We start from the raw sequence: 20779 nt of genomic DNA, 5'->3' as shown, positions 1-20779 counted from the left end.
GAGGAATGTGTTCAGTGGAAGAAAAAAACACACAGAGAGAATCAATCGTGCTTTTCTCTTTGTTTAATAACTCAAAGAATTTCTCTCCCATTTGCAAATACTTGTGTTTATTTGAGAGGAAAATTGGATTCTGGTTTATTTATTTCAAGAACCTGTAACCTTATTTAGTACTAGAAATGTGCGATGTGCAAGGTGTGGTGTGCAGCTAGCTCTCATTGCAACATAAATGATTTCTGCTATTTTACTATAAAATCTGGAGTATATCTTGCTGGATATGTGTGTATGTTTGTTTGTTTATTTTTTTGAGGCTTTCTTGAGCCCTTGCTCACTGGAGTCAGCTATAAAACATTCTGCTTATTCATCATGACTGAGAGGAGTTGATTGTTTCCTGGAAGGATAAAATTCAGCAATTAGAGCTGTTTAATTTGAGTATATGTTCTGGAGGCTAAACTAAGTTTAAGTGCTTTTCTTAGAATATATATTTAAGAAGGGAAAAAAAATTACAGTTCTGATCTTGAAAAAGGTTTTAAGAAACATGAGAATGTGCAAGTTTCTTTTGGTGGGAAGCACATAACATTTATGTAGTATTTCTTTTGGGATTACATCACAGTTTTATTTAATTTTTAGGACAAAAGTTAAATTCAATATTTGTGTATAAGCCAAGGGAAAATGTACCATAAACACAGGAATTTTCTGGTGAGTCAGAGTTCCAAGAATCTGAGATTTACTTAGTCCATTTATTCCAGGACTAGCTATAACCATTAGTCATCCAGCCATGAATTTTTACATTTGCAGCTAATTGCACCTAAAAAACAAACTTTCCCTCAAGGCTTTGGGTTATACAGAATGTGATTTGGCAACCTGCATTTCAAATGCCTTTTAGGATCATTGCCCTGGTCCTAGAAATTGTCTTTAGATCTTGTGTATTTGCTTCAAGTAAACAACTAATATTTCCACTTCGGTGTCAAGAGGAATAAATTAAGTACTAGATATTCGGTATTACAGAAAAATTAATCTGCCAACAGCAAGATAGGCTCTTCCAGTAGCCTGTGGGGGATGGCGTTACGGGTTGTATCAGTCATTGCGAAGCTCCGCGTGACGTGTTGTATTCTCATTTGACCGCTTCTTGCAGGATGAAGTTATTGCTGTTTCAGAGAAGGTTACTGTGAAGCTTGAGGACTTGGCAAAATGGGCACAGTCCGATTTCTCCAAGTGGAAGTGTGGTTTCCGGGCTGAGCCGGTTAAGCCGATGCATGTGGGGAAGAATGGGCAGAAGGAGGCCTTGACGAGATACAGACAATCCACGCTCAACAGCGGCTTGAACTTCAAAGACATCCTGAAGGAAAAGGCTGACCTTGGTGAGTATCCCTTACTTTCTCCTGTGGGGAAGGGCCCGTGGGTGAGCGTCTTTCGAAGGCAGATGAGCCTGATCCTGCCAAGCCGTCGCCGCTTCCCAAGGTATGTCTGTGCTTCGGGCGGAGGTGTGGTGATGAGGTACCCGAGTGGAATGGGTGGTGGTGAGCTCATCACAGCCTCCTTTGACAGTAGCGTGGGATAACTGCGATACCTGTCTGCTCCGTAGACATGACCCTGAGCACTGAAGCTCAAACCCTGAAGATACACGTGCAAGTAATTGTCAAGGGCTCTCCCTGGAGCTCTGCAGACCAGGGGATCAGGTCAGAGCTGTGCACTGTGGGGAGAGGAGCATGACACATCTTTCCAAGGCCTCCTCTGACAGGCAGGGGAGAGCAAAGACCTTTCACTTCTCATGTTCCATCTTCTGGAAGTGCAGGATTGCCACCCATGTCTGGTGCTTATCCTGTCTCCATACCGTCAGCTTTGTGTCTCATTTGGTAGGGAGATGTCCCTTCCGTAGCCTTCTGTAGCGTTTTCTTGTGAGCTTTATGCTTTATGCAGTGTAGGCCCCCTGCAAGCACCCTGCTGTTCTCTCCAGACCGACCTGTGCTTTTTTTCCCTGTCCATTTTTAGGGAGGGAAACGGTAGTTCTGCTGCTGTGGATGGTTGCAGACAGGCTTGCAGCTCTGGGGCTGCTTTGGTGCGCAGACACTGACACCTCTAAAATCCGTGGTGGAGGCGCAGGGTCTGAGGAAGATGGGTCTCCTGTTGGTAAACATGCCTGTTGTGGTATTAGGACCTTGGATGCATAATAGCTGCCAGAGAGGGCACTTTGAAGTGCATCCCAGGGACATTTCTCTGTTGTACCAAGCTTTTAACAAATATTCCAAGTTTGAAGGGCATCAAATTTAGGCCATAATGTGTGGAAAGGTAAGAAATTAAAAGCTAAAGCTGATGCACGTGAGGAAATGCTTTTGCACCTACATGAACAGGAGATGCAGGGCCAAGTTGTTTTATGATGGCGTGACCGCGTTGGCATCAAAGCCAAGTTACACTAAGCTGAAGATCTGTCTTGGAGGATTTATCTTCTGCATCTCTTTTTTCTGATCTTAGCAAATGGTGATTTTGTCAGTCTTGCATTTCACCATTAGATATGTAGGTTGGAAGTTTAAAGTACAGTTGGAAGTTGATCTTATTTTTCATTACATCTCCAGGAAAAAAAATAACCCATGCAATTCTTTCTCTTTTCCTTTGCTTTTCTGTGTGGTTTCTTCTGGTTCATAATTACATGCAGTAATTTTCTCTGCTATTGCCCTGGCATCTTCTTTACGCACTACATTTATTTGCATTTGTTTGTTGTGTCAGAAGAATCTTAATTTTTTTTCAGAAAGAACGTTTGTGTATTAATGTTTTCTCGGTTTTGTTTTTAACAAATAAAAAAATCTTCGTGGTAAGTTGTGAAATTGCTATTATCTACCCTAGGAGCCAAAGAAAATTATCTTTAAGCCTAAAGCTTATAGTTGCATGTTAAGCCTTTGAAAGTAGGGGTTTTGCTGAAAATGTTTGTGGAATGCAAACTGTATGGTACAGTTTTGATAACCCACATTCTGATGTTGCTCATTTTCGGTTGGTGGCTCTGGCTTTATTGTTGGGTCTTTCTTTTCAGTAGAAAAGTGTATTTTGACTAATGTTTGATACGATTGTCTTTTTCTTCGTCATGACCAGTTGGCGGGAGTGAAACCAAAGGTTCAAGAAGACCTATAGCTGATTAGGCAGGTTGATACAGACAACTGATCTAGCCTGTGGAAGGCAATCAAAGAAATTCCTTAAATCTAGCACTAAGATTTTTTTTTTTTTACTATTTGAAAGACCCAAGAATTTAAGCATAGTTTGCTTCCTGGATCTGAGAAAAACTCAGAATGGTGATCTTCATTGCCTGTGAAGCAGCCCTCGTTGGTTGTGTCCTGTAGGCAATCCGCGAGCTCTGGTGTTTGGCTTAACTATGGGATGGAAGTTTAACACCCACCTGGTAAAGAAGATTTGTGTCTCTTATTCTGAGTGGTTGGTCAGGGTTGATATTGTGCTGTCTCTATTGTGCTGGGAATTGCTGTCTCCCTACTGTAGGCAAAGGCAGTAGCATAACATGCAGTGTCCAAGGCATAGAGATTTAAGCTGCCGGTGTTGTATCTTCTCTGCTGTCAAAATGGCAGGTTTAGTTCCTGTTACAACGTGTGCCCACAGACCTTTTCCAGTACTCAGCATCTTGCCAACAGAGCAACGCTCAGCTGCAGTGGTCAAAGATTTATTAGCAATAACTTCTGCAGTAGGTCTCTAGCACAATGGGATGGGGTGGATTTTCTCTTAAAATGGGGTTATAAACTGTGAGCGAACACGATGCGCTGTCATGCAAAGGTCCCTCTGGGTGAGAGCATCAGCACAGCTATATTAGCAAGGCCAATCAGCCCAAATGGAGGGGTGATCTCCCACACATCCACCACTTCCCACCACGGTAGCACAGCTCTCCTCCTAATCAGGTACTCAATGCTGGTGCCCATGGGGCTGTTTCATGGAGGGCTTCCCCACCAGGCAGAGTGGAGTGGCTGTGATGGGGCAGACCACTTCATACAGAACTTGGGTCTGAAGGGAACAAATCGCTTCTTGTGCTGATCAGATAGACCATGCATGAGTCTGTAGTGATGCCCACGTTTAACCCTGGCTGTAGACAAGGAAGTTGCTGAACCAGATGTTGAAAAGGCCTAGATAAACAAGCTGATCTCCTGGACCCCTTCTTTCCTATGTAACAGCATGTTTCCATTACAGAAAAATCCCATAAAAGTGAGTAGATTCTGAAATTTTTCCTATTAGATGTTTTTGAACCAAGCTGTAGAAGGCAATAGGAAATTATATGCCTACCAAAGAGCTCAAAAAATTTTACAGAAGAAACAAAATCAGTTTTCATACACTATGCAGGAGTGGTGAAGGGTGAAACAACCGATGAAATGAAAACATGGCTGATACAGAACCACAGAAGTGGCACTGCACAAACATACTTAATTAAACACGTTGCTGCTGGGAGCAGGGCAGCTTTAAACAATAACCAGGCAAAGTGGGGCCTCGTGTGAGCAGTGTCTACCCTGTGCCATACGCTCTGTGGCACTTCCTTAGCCAAAACTAAGGCAACACCTGGTTAACCACAACCTGGAGAAAGCATGCACCCATAATTGAAAGTTGACCCTAATTCAAATTCGGTACTTCTGTCTCCTTTTTTGTTCTATGTTTTTTCTCTTTTTTTTTTTTTTTCTCTTTTTGTCTCTTTTTTTTCCTCATCTCTTTTTTCTTCTTTCTTCTTTTCTCTTTTTCTTTTCTCATTGCCTTTCTTCTCTGCAGAAATGGGTTTTTTTTCTGTAAAATGCCATTGTTTTTATCACTAGTGAATTATGCAGAACTTTTCCTTAGGACTGTATTAAATAAAAGATCTAGCAATAGCATTTTCTGTGTGCGCTTCAAGATTTCAGCTTGAAAAATGATTTTTAAGAATTATTTCTTTCTGCCTGTTGAGATATTTATGTTATACATTCTGTCCCTTTCTACAAATATGTCAATATTGAATGTTAGCAGTTTATGTCTTAAGACTATTTATAGCTTTCTGAATATTTCTTTCAAATGCTGAGAAAAATAGAGAATAACAACAATGCAGCATATAAAAATAGAGTTGCTCAGGAATGTATTATTCATAATGAACATGAGAACCTGTTTTTCCAGAAGAATTGGTCTGATTAAATCATTCACTACTAAGGCCGCTAGTTATTTATTTTTGTCTTTAGAATTATTTAGGGGATTTTTCTTTGTAATGAATGGACTCGTATACCCATATTTGGTAAACCAGTGGGAAGTCACCAAATGAGGAATTATTTCATTTTACAAAATTTTTAGCAACTAAGCAATGTAAACACTATTGGTTAAATATGGCAAAGTTGCATATTTGTATTCCTTGGGCTATAGTTCGAAAAAAATTCAAATTATTTTATATAACACTGCTTCTTACAGACTTCCTTTAAGTGAAGTATGAAAGCTGCAGTGTAAGCTTTATTGGCCTATAAATATGTCATTATAGTTGGACTACATTTATATGCTTTGGATTGTTGTTTAAGCCAAGAAAATATGTCTCTACAGGTTGACTTTTTATTGAAACCCTTTGAGGCATACAACAGAATGTATTTTAGGCCAAGGTTATTAAAACAGCATTTTCATTTTTGCAGCAGACTCATTGTCAATTATGCTGCCACAAACTGTCTGTGGATAGGCAGTTATGAATGGTTTCATCTCTAAATGTGTCTTTAGAAAAAGAAATAAAAGATAGAGGAGTCAGAGCTGAAATTGAGAGAAGAGACTGAGGGGAAAATGACTGAATTTAGTGCTCACCAGCTCTGTTGGTTTGGGTTAGGCTGGGCTGCGGTGCTGCCTGGGTTTAGCTGAGGCATAAATGGTCCCTGTGCCTGCATCGGGCTGGGGAGCTGGGAGCCACTGCTGCCCTGGCTGGGCAATCTGCATCCCTCTGGCTCACGAATCTGTCATGACAGAGCTCTGGGTTTGATCCCCCAACTGTCGTTGCCATTCTTTCTATCCATCCTTTAGGAGTCTTCATCATGCCAAAATGGATGGTTGAGGTTGCCACGTGGTGGGCGCTTTACCGGCAGCATTAGTAATGGGGATGAGCAAGTTCTGGTGCTTCCTGAAGGGGTTTTTGCCACAGTTACTGCATGTTTGTTTGGGTCCAGTGAGGGGGAACCCAAAGAAAATTTAGCAATCAATCAGCTCTGTCCTGTCTTTTATTCCCCACAGTCATATATTTGGGGGTGCACAATCTGAATCTTTGTTCTCTGTGAAATCTGGGAAAATCAAGTACTATTTCTAGCTGAGGTTTATATTTTAGCAGTCACCGTTTTCCAGTCCATAGGTTGTTTTCCAGCAGTTGTTTCCTACTTCACTCTTTTGAACCCTCCAGCAGAGCTTGCCGGGCAGGGGCTGGATGTTGCAGGACTGGCTCACCCTCTCATTTCCTTCTCTTCTTTACCAGTTTCATAATTTGCATAGCTTCACACAGGTGATCACAGCTCCTCATCAGATCTTGTGTTGCCGTATAAATTGGCCCATCCATGGCAGATTGCAGTGAGTTTGGAAGGAAAAGCAGAGCAGGGATGAGCAGCAATCTTGCAGGAAGGTGCTGCCCCCTCAGTGCCCAGGCAGCCACAGTGCCTGGCCCCAGCGGGAACTGGGCTGGTGCATTGCCCTTCTGTTTTCACTAACCAGTGGCCTTGCAACAGGCTTGACTTCTCCAGATGAAGGTTATCAAGTCGTAATGTAGTCAAACTGTAGTATTATCGAAACTGATAATCTGCAGCTGTAGTGTGCTCAGACACTTGCGGTGACTTCTGAACTGACGCCGACTCTCTTTGTTCATTGTTTGTCACGTGCTGCTGAGTTCAGGCTCGCCTGGCTTAACTTGGTGCAATAATTTTCTGACCAACTAATTGTTAGCTATTCAGAGTACAGCTACTTTGGATACTTTGTGCCTAAGTCATGCTTCTAATTCTTTTCCCCTCCCCTTCTTCTCTGTTTGTCTGCACTCTTTGCCTCTTCCTTGTGCCTTCCTGTCCCCATCGCCCTAGCTGAATGCCATTTTGATCTTGATAAAGCTCCTGTAAGTGTCCCATTATCCCATTTTCCCCTCTCTGCCCTTGTGCACCGTATGTTGTTTTTTGTCTCATGGGTCAGAGTGACCTCTCTAACTCATTTTAACCAACCCAATTGATACAGCTCTTTTGCTGTAGATGAGGCTATTACATGACTTGTCTGTTGTGCTCCATGGAGCCTGAATGGAGGAGGACGGCTCCCTTGGGAAAAAAAGACTGTGGCCTGGCATTTTCTTCTGTGTTTGTGCAGCTCCTAGCACATGCTGGCACTGCTGCAGCTGAACGAGAGCACCAGCAGGCTGCGGAGCAGTGCTGTTGGGGTTGCTGTTCAGAGAGGCCATGGAGCAGAAAGGCTTCCTTTCATTGTACATCTTCTTTTGGTTTAATTACTGCTTACCTTTAGTGTTAACATGTTTGGGATCGGAGATAACCTGAGGTGCTGAGCAGACAGACAGTTTTGTCTGGCCTTGCTTGAAGAGGGCAAGATAGATGTTTATTTTATTATTTGCCAGCCAGTTGGTTTAAGATAGCTAATACTTGTTCACTTATTGGCTTCAGTTGCTGGCTGCCTTTTAAATGCTGAGAGGTGATGCTGTTGTTGGGTGCAGTGTACCCCCAGTAATCCTGTGATAATGACATATTTTCTCCTGGAGGTGACACTATCTCCAGTAGCATTTTGGGGCTCCCCCTCCTCACTTGCCCCTCTCTCTTGAGCCACTGCTGCTCTCCTCTGCACCTTCCCCAGCCTTCCTGGGAGGAGGTTGGCGGCGACCTCAGGAGGTTGTCTGTAGCCACCTGGTCCTTCCCGAGGCCACGTGTTTGCCCGAGCAATACTGGGATGATTTAAGTGCTGTTAATTTCTTCCATTCTCTGGGGACAGCCTACTTCATTACAGAGGAAGCGTATGGGGGTGACAAAAACATTTTAATATGCAGCACTAGCTATGGAAGCCTTTCATTCACCACTGGATTGTGTTGAGCCTCATCTATTTGTGGCTCTTGAAAGGAGTTTTAACACCACACATCTCAAACTTCAAGCGTGCCTTATCAAAGAGATAAAATTTGGATTTCTTCTCAAACTTTGACCTGCCTTTGAGCTCTTCTAAAAGGGGGTGGTAGCATTGCCCCTGGGAATTGAGGAGGTGGGTATTTTGTTCTTTGAAATGCAGAAGATCTGCCAAGAAATGTAAACAAAATCCCACGTAACTTCTCTCTAGGTAGCCCCTAAATCACAGTGCCTGTACCCCACCCCCACCGGTTCCTGCAGCAGGAGCAAGCTAACATGATTATCAGAATTGTGCTGATAGCAGTTGTCACTGTGTCAGCGTTTTCAATTATGTATTGGTATGACAGGGCACTTTGTCGTTGGTGTAGAGCACAGCCATTTGCAATTGCAGTTCTGGTCTATTCAGAAACATCAGGGAAGGAATCACTGCTGCAAAACGAGAGGAGGAAGAGTTAAATTTTACTGCCTTGTGAAGCTAGAGGGAACTGCCCCATGTTCTCCTAAAGCCGAAGTTGCAGCAGTTTGCACCATCAATAAGAGTTTTGTTGCAGCCTCTGGTTGGAACAGGAGTAGCCTACATAATTACAAAATAAGTAGATAAAAAATAAGGACCATTCACAGACAGTGTCAAAGCAGCCAGTGTGGGACAGTGTCCCTTTAAAAATGTTTGACGGCTTTTTTTATTTTTGTCTGTTTTTAGCACTGAGATTGACCTTGCCAGGCTGTGTAATAACCCACATGTGTCTGCTCTCCAGGATTTTTTCCCTTCTAGTCACTGTTGGATCTTGCATTTAATTCTTACTGACCATGAGGTTTTGTTCCAGTAACTGGAAACGTGTGCCTCCTGGTGCAGCGCTGCTGTGCTCTGAATCTGACTTTATCTCAATGTCTGCTTCCCCCCCCCCCCCCCTTTTTTTTTTTTTTCTCTTTTTTTAACTTCTGGGTTAAGAGGGTGCTGTTTTCCTCCCTCTAGTTTCCATCCCTGCCCATATTGTTTCAGGGTCCCAGGGGGGCCCAGTTTGAGACATCTATTGTTTTGTGTCCCTGCACTTCCCTTGCCCAGCGCCATGGAGAGAGGTGATCAGCGGTCTCTGTGTGTCGTGGTTGCTGGTTAGAGCTGTTGGTCCCTCACAGGTCATCAATACCTTTTTCCTGCATTGTATCCTTTCCACACAGCCAGCCAAAAATTGGCTGAGTCCCGAGATCTGTAAACCAAGTACCTATATAACATTGTGATATAGTTGGGTGAGCCCTGAGGATGTCCTTTTTTTCCTGCCTGGCTGCTTTCTTGTGCTGTAATTCTGTGCTGCTGAAGCCCAGGACTTGAAGTCCTGCAGTCATCTTTGACTCCGAGTGCTCCGTTAATCAAGTCAAAGCTGTCTTCGTACCAGCTCGTGAATCATTCGGGCTTGTGACCTGTGCTGCAGTGCTGAGATGCTCGGGCTCTTCTGTGAGTGCTGTTGACACTATGGCCAGATCTAGGTGTCAGTTCCATTCCGAGGGGAAGGAGAAAAGCCAGACCCAACTTATTCACCACCTCCCTTCCAAGTTGCTCTTCCGAGTTGCTCTTTGTTACTCCTATGCCCAGAAAGACGACTTGCCTTTTGTTTACAGGCGCACTGCAACATGCCTGGCCTGTCATCGTCTGTCTTCCTAAATATCTTAGTCCATTTCTGACTGCCGTGTTGCAGAAAGGCTAGCGCTTGTTCTCTGAGATACAATATTCATCTTCTTATAGATGACCCATCTTCTGCCATGGGAGTTTGTCAGAGAAAGCATCCTTTGTGCATCTGAAATTGAAGGAGGAGACTTGCTTTTTCTCCCCCTTCTCTTTTCACAAAACCATTTGCTAGAACAGAGGCACACAGGAGCAAAAGCCAGGCTGCCCCCCAAGTTGTGTGGGGCTGTAATGCCAGCGAATGGCCGGCTGTGTCAGCATTTATGGCGACCTCAGCAACAGGAGGTGATGGGCCCTCAGCTTGCCAAGGTGGAGCTTTGCTTGGGCAGGCAAGGGAAGGTGGGAGATGGGTAGGCTAGAAAGAAAAGGAAGGTGTTCGGCAAGAGTGTGGGAAGGGGCTTGGCTCCAGTGGCTGAGTGGTCTGTAGTAAACCTGCCTTCCCAATGTAGGCAGCCCAGGGACCTTCCACAGTGTTGGGTGTCACCTTTGTGAGCACCAAGAGGGTCTAAATGGGTACACAGGAGAAGACTGTGGTTTGGGCATCCTTGCCCTTGTTAAACTGAGTTTTAAGACTCTCGGTATCAATATTCTGACTGCTTAATCTTTTTTGGTTAATTTGGTTCATGCTTGTCTTTGCTGGCTTGGTGATCTTTGTATGATGAGACCATTGATAGATGAGGGTGTTTGGGAAGGGAAGGGTTAAACCTAGTACATGTATAAATTGGAGTGCAGTTTGTAGGAGTGGGTGATAGAGAAAGCCTATATTTAAAAAATGTAACAGCATGAATTGTAACTTACCAGGTAGGTTTTGTATTGGAGAGCATTGTGGCAGAACCTTTATTTACTTCATTTAGTAAAATCTGTACCATGTGAAGTAAGTTTCTCCTTAATTTTACTGCTAATAATAATTTGCTTGTAAAAATGAATCCTCAGCACTGTAAACCTTCAGCTTGGGTCTCTCTTGCTTTGTTATATTGTGAAGGACAAATAGTTAACGCCATGAAGAAGCTTTTGTTAGTGATAGATAATGTGTATTATTTTAGCAGGAGTATATTTTAGCTATTTAGTGAAAAATCAAGGTGAATTTTTACATCTGCGCACTGCTGCATAATTGATATATGTAGAAGCTGAAATTCAAAATAAGCTTCTAGAAGAGCACACATTTGATTTTCCTAAACATTTAAATATATGTATCACACCCTCATTTTAAGATGCTGGTTAATGACTTTATGAGCATGTTGGCAGCCAGAGCATTACATGTGGTTTGAGAAATGTGTCTGGATATGCTTGGTAAGCAGTATTGTTCTGACAGTGTACTAAAGGCCATCTTCAATTTGACTGTGCTCTACTTTGTTATGCTGTGAAAGAAAAAGATAATTCAGCAGAGCATTGTGCTGTCGGCTGGAGACGCCACACTTCAGAATACAAATATTACTAAGGATAAATGAATCATTAAAAGAACAGTAGCATAAAATATCTGATGAATGAACTCCAGGAGTCTGTGCTGGAATAAATTTAGCATTCACGGACAGTACTATAATATGTGAAATAATAGTATCAGTTCTACATTCAGATGCCAAAAACATTTATGGACCCAGAATAATTGTGAATTACAAGGCTATAAATACATAGAGGGGATTTGGTGATATCATAATAAACCATGAGAAAGACGCTAGGCTGGTTTCTAATGTTACCAGAACCTTGAGATATATTTACAACCTTGTTCACACTCCTGCAGTTTTAGGGGGCAATTCTCCTCTCACAACACGTTCGTCATTCCCGTTAGTGCCAAGGGGAGTTATGCATGTGTGTCATGAGTGGAATAGATCCCTACATGTTGTACAATTCAAGGATCCTATAACAAATCGAAAATCTAATTTAAGAAAAAAGTGGGAAACGTTCCCTCTCGTCCTCCTCCAAGTTCCCCCATGTCCTGTTCTGCTCCTATGAACGAGGCTAGTGAAGGGAAAATAGGTAAAGGATGACAAGGTAGCCTCTGTGTTCCTGAACATTTTATTCACAGCTGCATCATTTTTTTCACTTTTTATTACTGAGAAACAAAAAAAAAAAAACAAAGCCCATATGTTCTGGTCCCGGGTTTCTTTAAAGTGCAGGCTAATGCATTTTAAAAGCGTGTTGTAAATACCCAGGGAAGGCTGGAATTGTCAGCCTCTCCACCGAAAGAAGGCTCCGCTGTGGTGATACCAGATCTGTGCCTGATAAGAACAGTTAATTAGGAGCTGGGGCCGAATCTGACGTGATATTCAAGAGTATGTTCAGCTTTCAGCATGTCCCACATCACCTGTTTGTAATTAAGCGTGGTGTCCTCCGCCTTCCTGAATTGGGGCAGTGACGGAGTCTCCGCAGGTACTTAGTGTCAGTTCACACATCTCAATATTAGATGGGTTCCAGCCCCGACGCTACAGGACCCCTTCCCCTCCTAGCGTCTTCCCCGGCCAGCTGTACGGTGTTACTGGCCTCATCCTCCGTGTAAGTCATCGGCAAAATATGCATGTTCAGCGTGGTGCAGAGCAAGTCTGCTCAGTAATTCCACATTCCTTAGTGTTGCAGGAGGTCTCTTGACTGACCAAGCTGCAGTCTTTCTGCTCATCCTTCTTTCAGGTTTACGCTTCTGGCTGTACATCCAGGCCTTCCGTCCATTTGTGGTATTTGCCGTGGGAAGGGTCTATGGCTTGGTTTACGTCCCTCCCTGCAGTCCTTGTTTGACTTTTTGTGTCTTGGTAGACTAACCCCTTGATATCAGCTGATGAATCACGTCCTTGAGATACATCCTGGACCTTCCATCCTTGTCAGCTGATGAAGCAAAGAGAAGATAATTACAGGACCAAAAAACTAGCAACAGTGGTCATCAGCAGGAGGGGGCTGCTTAGCAGCCTTGTAGGTGACTTTAAGCGTGTGTCAGTGGTGGGACCTCACCCAGCTAGTCACTGAGCCTGCATTTGTTTTGATCACTGCCAGTTTATTTCACTGTCTTTCTCTCTTGAATTTGTGCATGTTTTTGCTATGACAAGGTCACGGGATTATTGATTATTTGTTTTAGTTAATTACTAGTGACTTTAACTTGATATTCTTAGCAGTATCTCTGTGAGCTCTTGTGGCAAACCCAGTAGGCAGGGTGTAATGCAATCTTAATGTATGTTTTTCTCTTTAATTATTTTAAAACCACAGTCTCCACTTTTCTTCCACACTGAGTATTTCCAGATTAAAAGCTTTGTGGGATGAAAATTAAATGATAAGGTACTATAAAAATCTATTTCAAGAATCTCAAATGTTTCAGCTCCATCTGTATTTTTAGTTTTCTTACTCCCTGAATGACCCTTACTTGTGACAGTGTTTGTCACTCTACACTTCTAGTTTTGTTGCACAGAGAAAATAGCTGAAAAAGTCCTTTTACGCTTATGTTTTTAATACTCTGTTCAGATACATAAAAATGTGGCCCCATAAATTCTGAGGTACAGTTAAAAAAAACCCAACCCAAATAATTTTGGCAGTTCAAATGCAGAAACTAAAAATAATTTAATCTGCAGTGTGAACATAGTTTCATATTTATACTAGCATCTGGCCTCAGGAATTGAATACTCCATTCTTTAAATAGCTTTACTCTGGCTCCTGCATGCTTTGTGACTAGAACATTACCCTACAGTCATACACCTTGTTTACATATTTCTGTTAAAAGGCAAAAGAACTTACAGTACTTCAAAACATCAGTACAAGCTCCCTCCTCCCCTCTCGCCTTGGAAAAGGGAAGTTAAAAAGAAAAAAATGAGAGTGGTCTGAAAGTGCGTTTTAAATTTAGTTCTCTCATTTTGCTGCTGGGTACATATTCTACTGTCATTTGTATAAAAAACTGGAAGAAAAATTTTCCAAAGAAAATGCGTGCCATTCCAGATGCCCACCAGTAGTCAAACACAAATTTATGTCCACCTTGTTTGTATGTTTGCTTTTAATCCGGCAAATGTCTTTGTCTTTAAAAACACTTTGCCTAGAGGCCGTGGATCTTTTTTGTTACCCATATGGTAGAAATAAGGAGTAGGTCCCTGTGAAGGAAAAATACCAGAATAATGTAATAAAAAGGTAAACACTGTAAGCGGGTGGCTAATGATTAGCTTCTTGCAATCTTTAGGGACAAAGTATCTTTTTATAGTTTTATGATCCTTGCCCAGCCCATCTTGAGGAGGAATTGCATTTTCAGAATTACATATTTAAAACTTCAGCTGAGCTTTACAAATTTAGTAGATCCCTATTTAGTGTCTGTTGGTGAATGTAAGTCCAGCCTAATATTCTTACTGCTATTTTTTCATTCACATGTCTTGAGGTGAACCTAGGAGCAGGAGAGAAAATATCCCATTTTTAAACCTTAATCCAGAATCCATTTGTATGAGTCACTAAAAGAAAATCATAGTGGTTTGGCTAAAAAAGGCTTCATGTCCAAAGGGAATGTTCCTTAAAATGCTGGCGTGTTTCCCACAATGTTTCTTGAATGTGTTTTATATGTTGTCTTTGTGCTATTGTAAAACATCAAAGATTAGATCCTGTAGTTTTGTGTGTGGGAGGCTCCTGGTATTTCAGTGGACTGGTCAGCTTGAACGAGGGCAGGGGGCTTGCTCTCTTGAGAGGTGTTCAGCCCTGTCAGCTGCCTGCTCCACTCCTCCCTTAGGGGAGCCTTCCAGCTCAGGTAGGGAGAACTTGAAGGAGCATTTCTTTTTCTTGTGGTAACTATTCAGTGTTGTACCACGGGCTTAGGCTTGCTGCTGTGACGCTCAGTGGCAAACCTTGCAGCAGTGTGAGAGGCAGGAAAATCGTGTCCTGTCTGCCTTTGTGAAAAACTTCGAGAGAGACTGAGTTGTTTTGTTTTTTCCTACCCAGCTATTATATCCCTCAACAGGAAAGAGCCTCTGGGATAATCATCCCGCTTGGGTTTTGGGTGGTCAGTGCCATTTTCTCTAGGCTTCAGACTAGCCTGGGATGCTTGAGAAGGTCAGTGACAAGGCCATACGTCACCAGGACCTCCAGCTTTGATCCTCCCGTAATGGAGCAAGAGAGAGGTGGTACAAAGCTGGAATGGGAGCAGGGATGAGGATTGCTGGAGATAGCAGTAAGGGCTGCTTCTCTACCTTGCCACTGGGGTTTTTAGGTGTGCGTGGCTTGGGGTTTTTTGTTAGCCTTCCCTGCAGGGAAGGTTGGTGCTCAGTTTTTACTTTGTTTTTTAGACCTGGGCCCTCTGACTTGCATATAATGAATATGAATGGCCCAGGATTTAGCCTTTGGTGTTTTCAGATACCATGTGATTCCAAGGCACAAAACATGTGATTTATGGGGTAAAGCCTATTTAATATCTTAAAAGCATAGAGTAGGAGATCGAATGTGAGCATAGCAGCCTTAAAATATATTCCCTGACAACATACTTAAGAACGTTTAGGTCTATATGAAATATGCAGGAAATGAGGCCAATTTTGTCCCTGCTATTTTGATGGCAGGGTGCAGAGGAGAGACAGAGAGAGTGTGGACAGGAATTCATGTGTTTGATAACATGAGCTCAGCATATTTGCACAAATGGAATAGGAGCATTTTTCACCCTCTGCAGCAGGGTGAAACTACTCTATTGGTAGTTTCTCTGCCTCATTGAGAGACTTTTAACTGATCAGACATATCAGCAAATCCATATAAGTTAATATGAAGAGTCATTCCCTCATCCCTGTCCAGCTGTGTACAGTGTTTGCACAAAGCAGTACTGCTTTGCCATCTCTGTTGGCTTGGGGAAGCATAGGGAGCTGATTCTTAACAACCAGAGATGAAGAAAGGGTGCTACTCTGTATTAGACCCTTTTTCCCTACTCTGTATTAGACCCTTTTTCCCTCATCACCTTGTAGACAAAGTCAGTATAACAGTAAGAAAAGGTTTACGTACTTTTTACCAGGAGAATACTTGTTAAGTGTTGTTTCTAAAATAAGACACCTTCACGAACAGTGAAGCAGAACAGCAGTTGCCAGAAGGACCTGTAATGATTTCTGATCATGCTAATGACTGACCATTGTCTTCTGATGCACAAACGAATTTTTTTTTTCCCAAGAATGTCAGACTACTTAGCGTATGGCTGGTTTTCTTAAATAAGCACTTCACTTTCTACTTTTTAGGAAAAGAATGCAATTAAAGTTCTTATTTGAAGAGGAAGATTGTGACAACAGTGCTTGGAAATTTTATTTTCTGGGCTCTGAAAACATTTTGAGTGCATTTGTCTAAAAGCATCATTTATACCTTGCTGGGCATGTGGCAGATTTCTTACTTAGAGTCATGTAACATTTCTTGGACAGCAGGTATTTTAGTTGGGCGTATAACTAAAGGTTTTGCACATGTTTGGCTGGGTGAGTAGAAACTTGGAAAATACACTGTGGTTCAGTTTTCTTTTGTTTTTACAGTGGTTTTGTCACTTGTGCTTCTTATGGTCATAGCATCTCCATCTGGAGCCCAAGCTCTCAGGAAGCAGGAGTCCTTGGGCCCAGTTCCACAATGTCCTGAGTGTCACAGGTGGTGTAAGGAATGCTCTGAGCTCTGTGTAGCTGACAGGGCACTTCGTCTTCATCACTGAAGGTTATCAAGACATGACAGAATGGGATGGTGTTCATAGGAAAAATGGGACTGCAGTTTCCATTTTGGTGCTTCTTTTCCTTCAGAGCGTGTCTCTGTGGATTGCGTGTAGGACTGGAGTTTTGTGTGTGCCTCATTAAGATCTTTGCCTCAATTATCCGTAAGAATTTCCTACCATCTCCATTTCCCAGTCAGCTCACTAGCCAGATTGCCCAAACCGAAATAGGACACAAAGCTCCTTGGAGGAGTAGCTACAGCAACAACTTTCTTTGTCCTGTGCATTCCGTTTCACCGGATGAAGTGACACCAGTTCCATGTCAATGACTGCTGACTCTAAAGCCAAGAAGCCCTCTCATGTGTGACAGCCTGAACACAGAGACCAGATTTATACTAGAATGAATCCTCAGTTTGATCTGGTGCGGGAACCATTTTGATATCTCTACCTAAGATGTAGAGGCATCATGGTACCAGCAACAGAACTATAGTAAATCCCTCCCATTGCTTCCCCCATTTGCAAACTTGTAGGGATAACGGGTACCTTATGGGTACTGTCCTCCCAGCTGTTGACAGCTTCCTCCGTGGTCAGAAAATGCAGGTGTCGAGCACAAGAATGTGAACAAGAAACAAGAATTGCTCATCTAACTGGAAGCAGTTTTTGACATTGGCAATGCGAGGTGGCCAGGTCTGGTGAGGATAACGAGGATGCTGTGCTCTTGGAACAGCCTGTCCCTTCCTTCCTTTTTTTTTTTTTTTTTACAAGTTCCTTTGCAGGTCTTTCTCTTATGCCACCTCATCTGTCACTTTGGTCAGAAGACAAGAGCTTCAGATACCTATATCTGAACTCACCTATACAGCTTTTTGTGAAGATGTGGTGGTGCTAAAACTTCACAGCAAAATCTGTCTTCAGAATGACTTTAAGCTTTCCTTTTAAAACAATTAGTTTGCCTACAGAGCTGGCATCAGAAGAAATGTAATTGCACATAGTAGACTTGATTTTCCTTTCCAGGATCAAAATGTTGAGATGACAGTCACTGCTAGGCAATCTGAAGCTCAGGCCATCCTGCCACAGTGTCTTAAAATGAATGTCCTGGTGTATCATTACATGCTGCTGGCTAAGTCTTGTGTAATTCCCCTTGAGCTTGGAGAGCTGCTGCAGCAGAGCTCAGGTGATGCACTCTTCCAGTATCAGGAATCCACAGAGCAGCAAAGAAGAGCAGCTTCTCCAAGATCACTCCTGGACTTGGTTGTGAGGTCGGGAGTTTGGGAGAGCATTTTTTCAATCACTGTTTAACTGACAGAGATAAAGCTTCTTCGTCCTATCAGGTGGAAAGGTGTGGCTTGGCAGTCACAGTGGGGACCTCGCTGTGGCACACACTGGGTTGAGTAAGAAAAGATCGGTTATTTGCCCTTCCCCTACTAATTGTGACTTTTTCAGATTTTACTCTCTGGATACCATCCCTCCCTTTTTTTCAAAGCCCTCTGATATCGCAGACTTGAATTGCAGAGGGGCTGTAGCGTCCCCAGGCTTGTCCTGGTGCTGTTGCAGGAGGAGACAACCCGTGGGCCAGAAACAAAATGCTTTGCGTCTCTCAGAAATGCCTATCTCACTTGCATCTGGCCTAAATGCACCCTGCAATTTATTGAGTTGCTCATCATGAACACCGTGGTTACTGTGCCATAAGTAACTATGCTTTTGCATATTCTGTTCTTCCTGGGCATTATAGGAACTAGTGCATCAGTTGAGTAGTGACGAGAATGACTAGACGAGAATGAAGTGTTGTGGATCATTAAACAAACAAACAACCCCACCTTCATTTTATTGAAGGTACCTATAAATCTTCAGTTTTCTTCTTTACAGCTAGTTGACCCGAGGATCTGTGTGAAAGATCAGGCTGTTGGCTTAGGCAACTTAGATTGCCATAAGCAGCTGTGAACTAGTTTTATAGTGCTACCAGCCTATTTCGTTTCCAGAAAGTGAAAGTTTGAAGTAGGTCCCAAATCTGGTTTCTCACATGCGAGATCGTTTTGCTACCCGTGACCTAGAAACCAACAATGAATGTATAAATTACAGGCAAGAAGAAAATTCTGAATTGACTGTAAGGTGAATGGAAGTTGAATAATTCCCTGAACTTTAACTGGGAAAAGAAGAAAAGATCACTGAATTCTAAAACAGACTTCAATATAGACAAAGAAAATGTTATTTTAGTATAGATTAAACTTATGACTAAGATATAGAGGGATTATTGTGTCTGTTTCAGATGTAATTTCATGCCTGAGAATTTACATTGAAGGCGAACTGGTCTGGATCACATTAGCAAGGGCCCTGTTTTGCTGTCAGTTTAATTAAATGGAAACTGCTGGCAAGGAGACGCGAGTAGGTTTATAGAAGCAATACTATTTTGTATGTTGGAACAGAAAACTGTTAGGTCTTCCAGTCTGAAAGGGACACAAAAATGAAACCTGTGATTCATTCTTGTTTACAAACTCCCAGCTAGTATACAGTGACCTTAGTGATAAATTAACTGCAATTACACATTATATGTAGTGAGCTTTACAATAGCTGCAGACTTCGTAGTTATGAATACCATGACCTTTGACAGGGAGGTTAGAACATGAAGTTTTTCCAAACAGTGTCTAGATCTTCAAAAGTATTCACGTTTCCTTCCCCATTTAATGTGAGTAGATTGACAAGATGTGCGGTGGGTGTTCTGTTTGCTTGCCGCAAGATTGTTGTCAGGCAGAAAGCCCCCAAAACAAAAAAGCCCGCCCTTCGGGAACATTGATTTATCTGTTAACTGTGCCTGGCATGCTGCCTTTTGGCTTTGATTTCAGAGAGAAACATATTTGGTTACTTTAATAGGCAAAAGCACTGAACCTGACTTGTAGGGGAAAAATTGTTTTCTTTCCCTTTTTCAGTTCTGTTTATCATATCCTGAAGTTCTGTATCATAATTGTGCAACAGTTCCAAGTTGGAGTAAAGAAAAGTAGAGCTGGATCTCAGGCTTCATCAGCCTCATTATTTGAGAGCCAGCTTTTCTGGGTGACTCAGTGGGACTGAAAATGAATGTTTATGCTGTTTAATAGCCACCCTGTGACACCAACTCTGATGATATCAAATGCTTTTTTGTTCTTGAGAATTGTTCACATCCCCTATTTATATCTCCTCTTTTTATTTATACTTGTTTTCATCTTTTAGAAATTTTTGCTGAGCTTGACTTGACTTGCCTCTTCCCCCCCCCAAATCTGTTTGTTCACCCTTTTTTGCTTCTTTTAGATATAATGAAAGAGAAGGGGGTTTTCTTCCTCTTTGACTGACAAAATTCAGGTCTTAACTTATTTTCAGCTGCTCTCCAATTTATGTCATAGTGTGCGAGAGTAAAAGTTGAAAATTTGAGAAAGTAAAGTTTTTAACCATGTTACAGTAATTGTATAATTTATTCTGTATGTATATACATGTAGTCATCTGTGGTGAAACTGCACGTATATGTGTGTGTATATGTTGCTGAGTATATGTCCAGTATATACGTTGCTGAGGTCTGATACTCATAAAGCACTTGGCCAAAAGAGTATCTTTATGAAAGACTTAATATTCTTCACATAAGTATCAGAAGTAATAAAATACATTGTTTGAGACCTACAAAGATCAAAAGAGAAAGAAGGGAGAAAAAGAGATTTTTAAGAAAATGTAATAGCAGCGAGAAAAACAGAACAAGAAGGTTCTTGGAGATCTCTGTCCCTGTAAATGCAATGGTTTTTTTCAGTGAAGCTGTAGGAGGAATCCATGTTTTAATATTAACTTCAGTCATGCTGTAGCCCAGTGCCTCCAGTGAGCATGAAGCTGTGCATGGCTGGAAGGTAGGTGGAGATGAGATTTGGAGAACTGTTGCGTAACTGTAGGTGAGGGGAGGGAAGAAATGCCTCAACCACTGTCAGTGCTTTTGCCTCTTACAGTAACATGATGCAGCCCATCCCAAAGCACTTCGTGGTGTTTTCGTATGCTGTGGGGAGGCACTGGAGGGTCATGTGTGCTTACCTCTGCTTGGTCCTCTGCCTCAACTGGCCACTGGTCTCCCGAGGGCCAGCTCCTGATGGCAGTTACTTAGCAATAATTAAAAATAAACCAACATGCAGTAAACGCTCTTCAAATCCAGGGGCTGTCCGTCAAAACTGTCCCCTGGCTCTTGCTTATGTGTCCTGAGGGTAGAAAAAGAGCAAGAAAGGGTCAGTTAGTTTTGATCCTGACTGTGGTGAGGTAAGAAGTGCAGGAGTTGGTAAATTATTTTGTGCAGATGAGTAGCAAAATATTTCACAAGCTGGGATAAAAAATGCTCAGTTGACTCTGCTTCCGCAGCAAGGAGGGACTTCAGCTATCTCCTTCCAGGGCTCCTAGCACGACCAGCTGCCCCAGCAGCAGCGGCTGATACTCAGCCCCTGAACCCGT

At 42.4% G+C, this 20779-nt stretch overlaps 1 protein-coding gene across 3 annotated transcripts in view; it reads left to right on the top strand.

The window, feature by feature from the left end:
* The window catches only part of ARID5B (AT-rich interaction domain 5B), a 119129-nt gene that overhangs the window by 12907 nt on the left and 85443 nt on the right, over positions 1 to 20779 (top strand). For all 3 annotated transcript variants that reach the window (XM_074874336.1, XM_074874337.1, XM_074874335.1), the window contains one exon: positions 1133 to 1358. In XM_074874336.1, coding sequence (XP_074730437.1) covers positions 1133 to 1358 — 226 coding nt within the window. The remainder of the gene's footprint in view (positions 1 to 1132; positions 1359 to 20779) is intronic.

Source organism: Strix uralensis, chromosome 7 (assembly GCF_047716275.1).
Source record: "Strix uralensis isolate ZFMK-TIS-50842 chromosome 7, bStrUra1, whole genome shotgun sequence".
Taxonomy (NCBI): domain Eukaryota; kingdom Metazoa; phylum Chordata; class Aves; order Strigiformes; family Strigidae; genus Strix; species Strix uralensis.
Note: the sequence above shows the minus strand (reverse complement) of the source record. Positions and strands in the feature narration are given on the sequence as shown.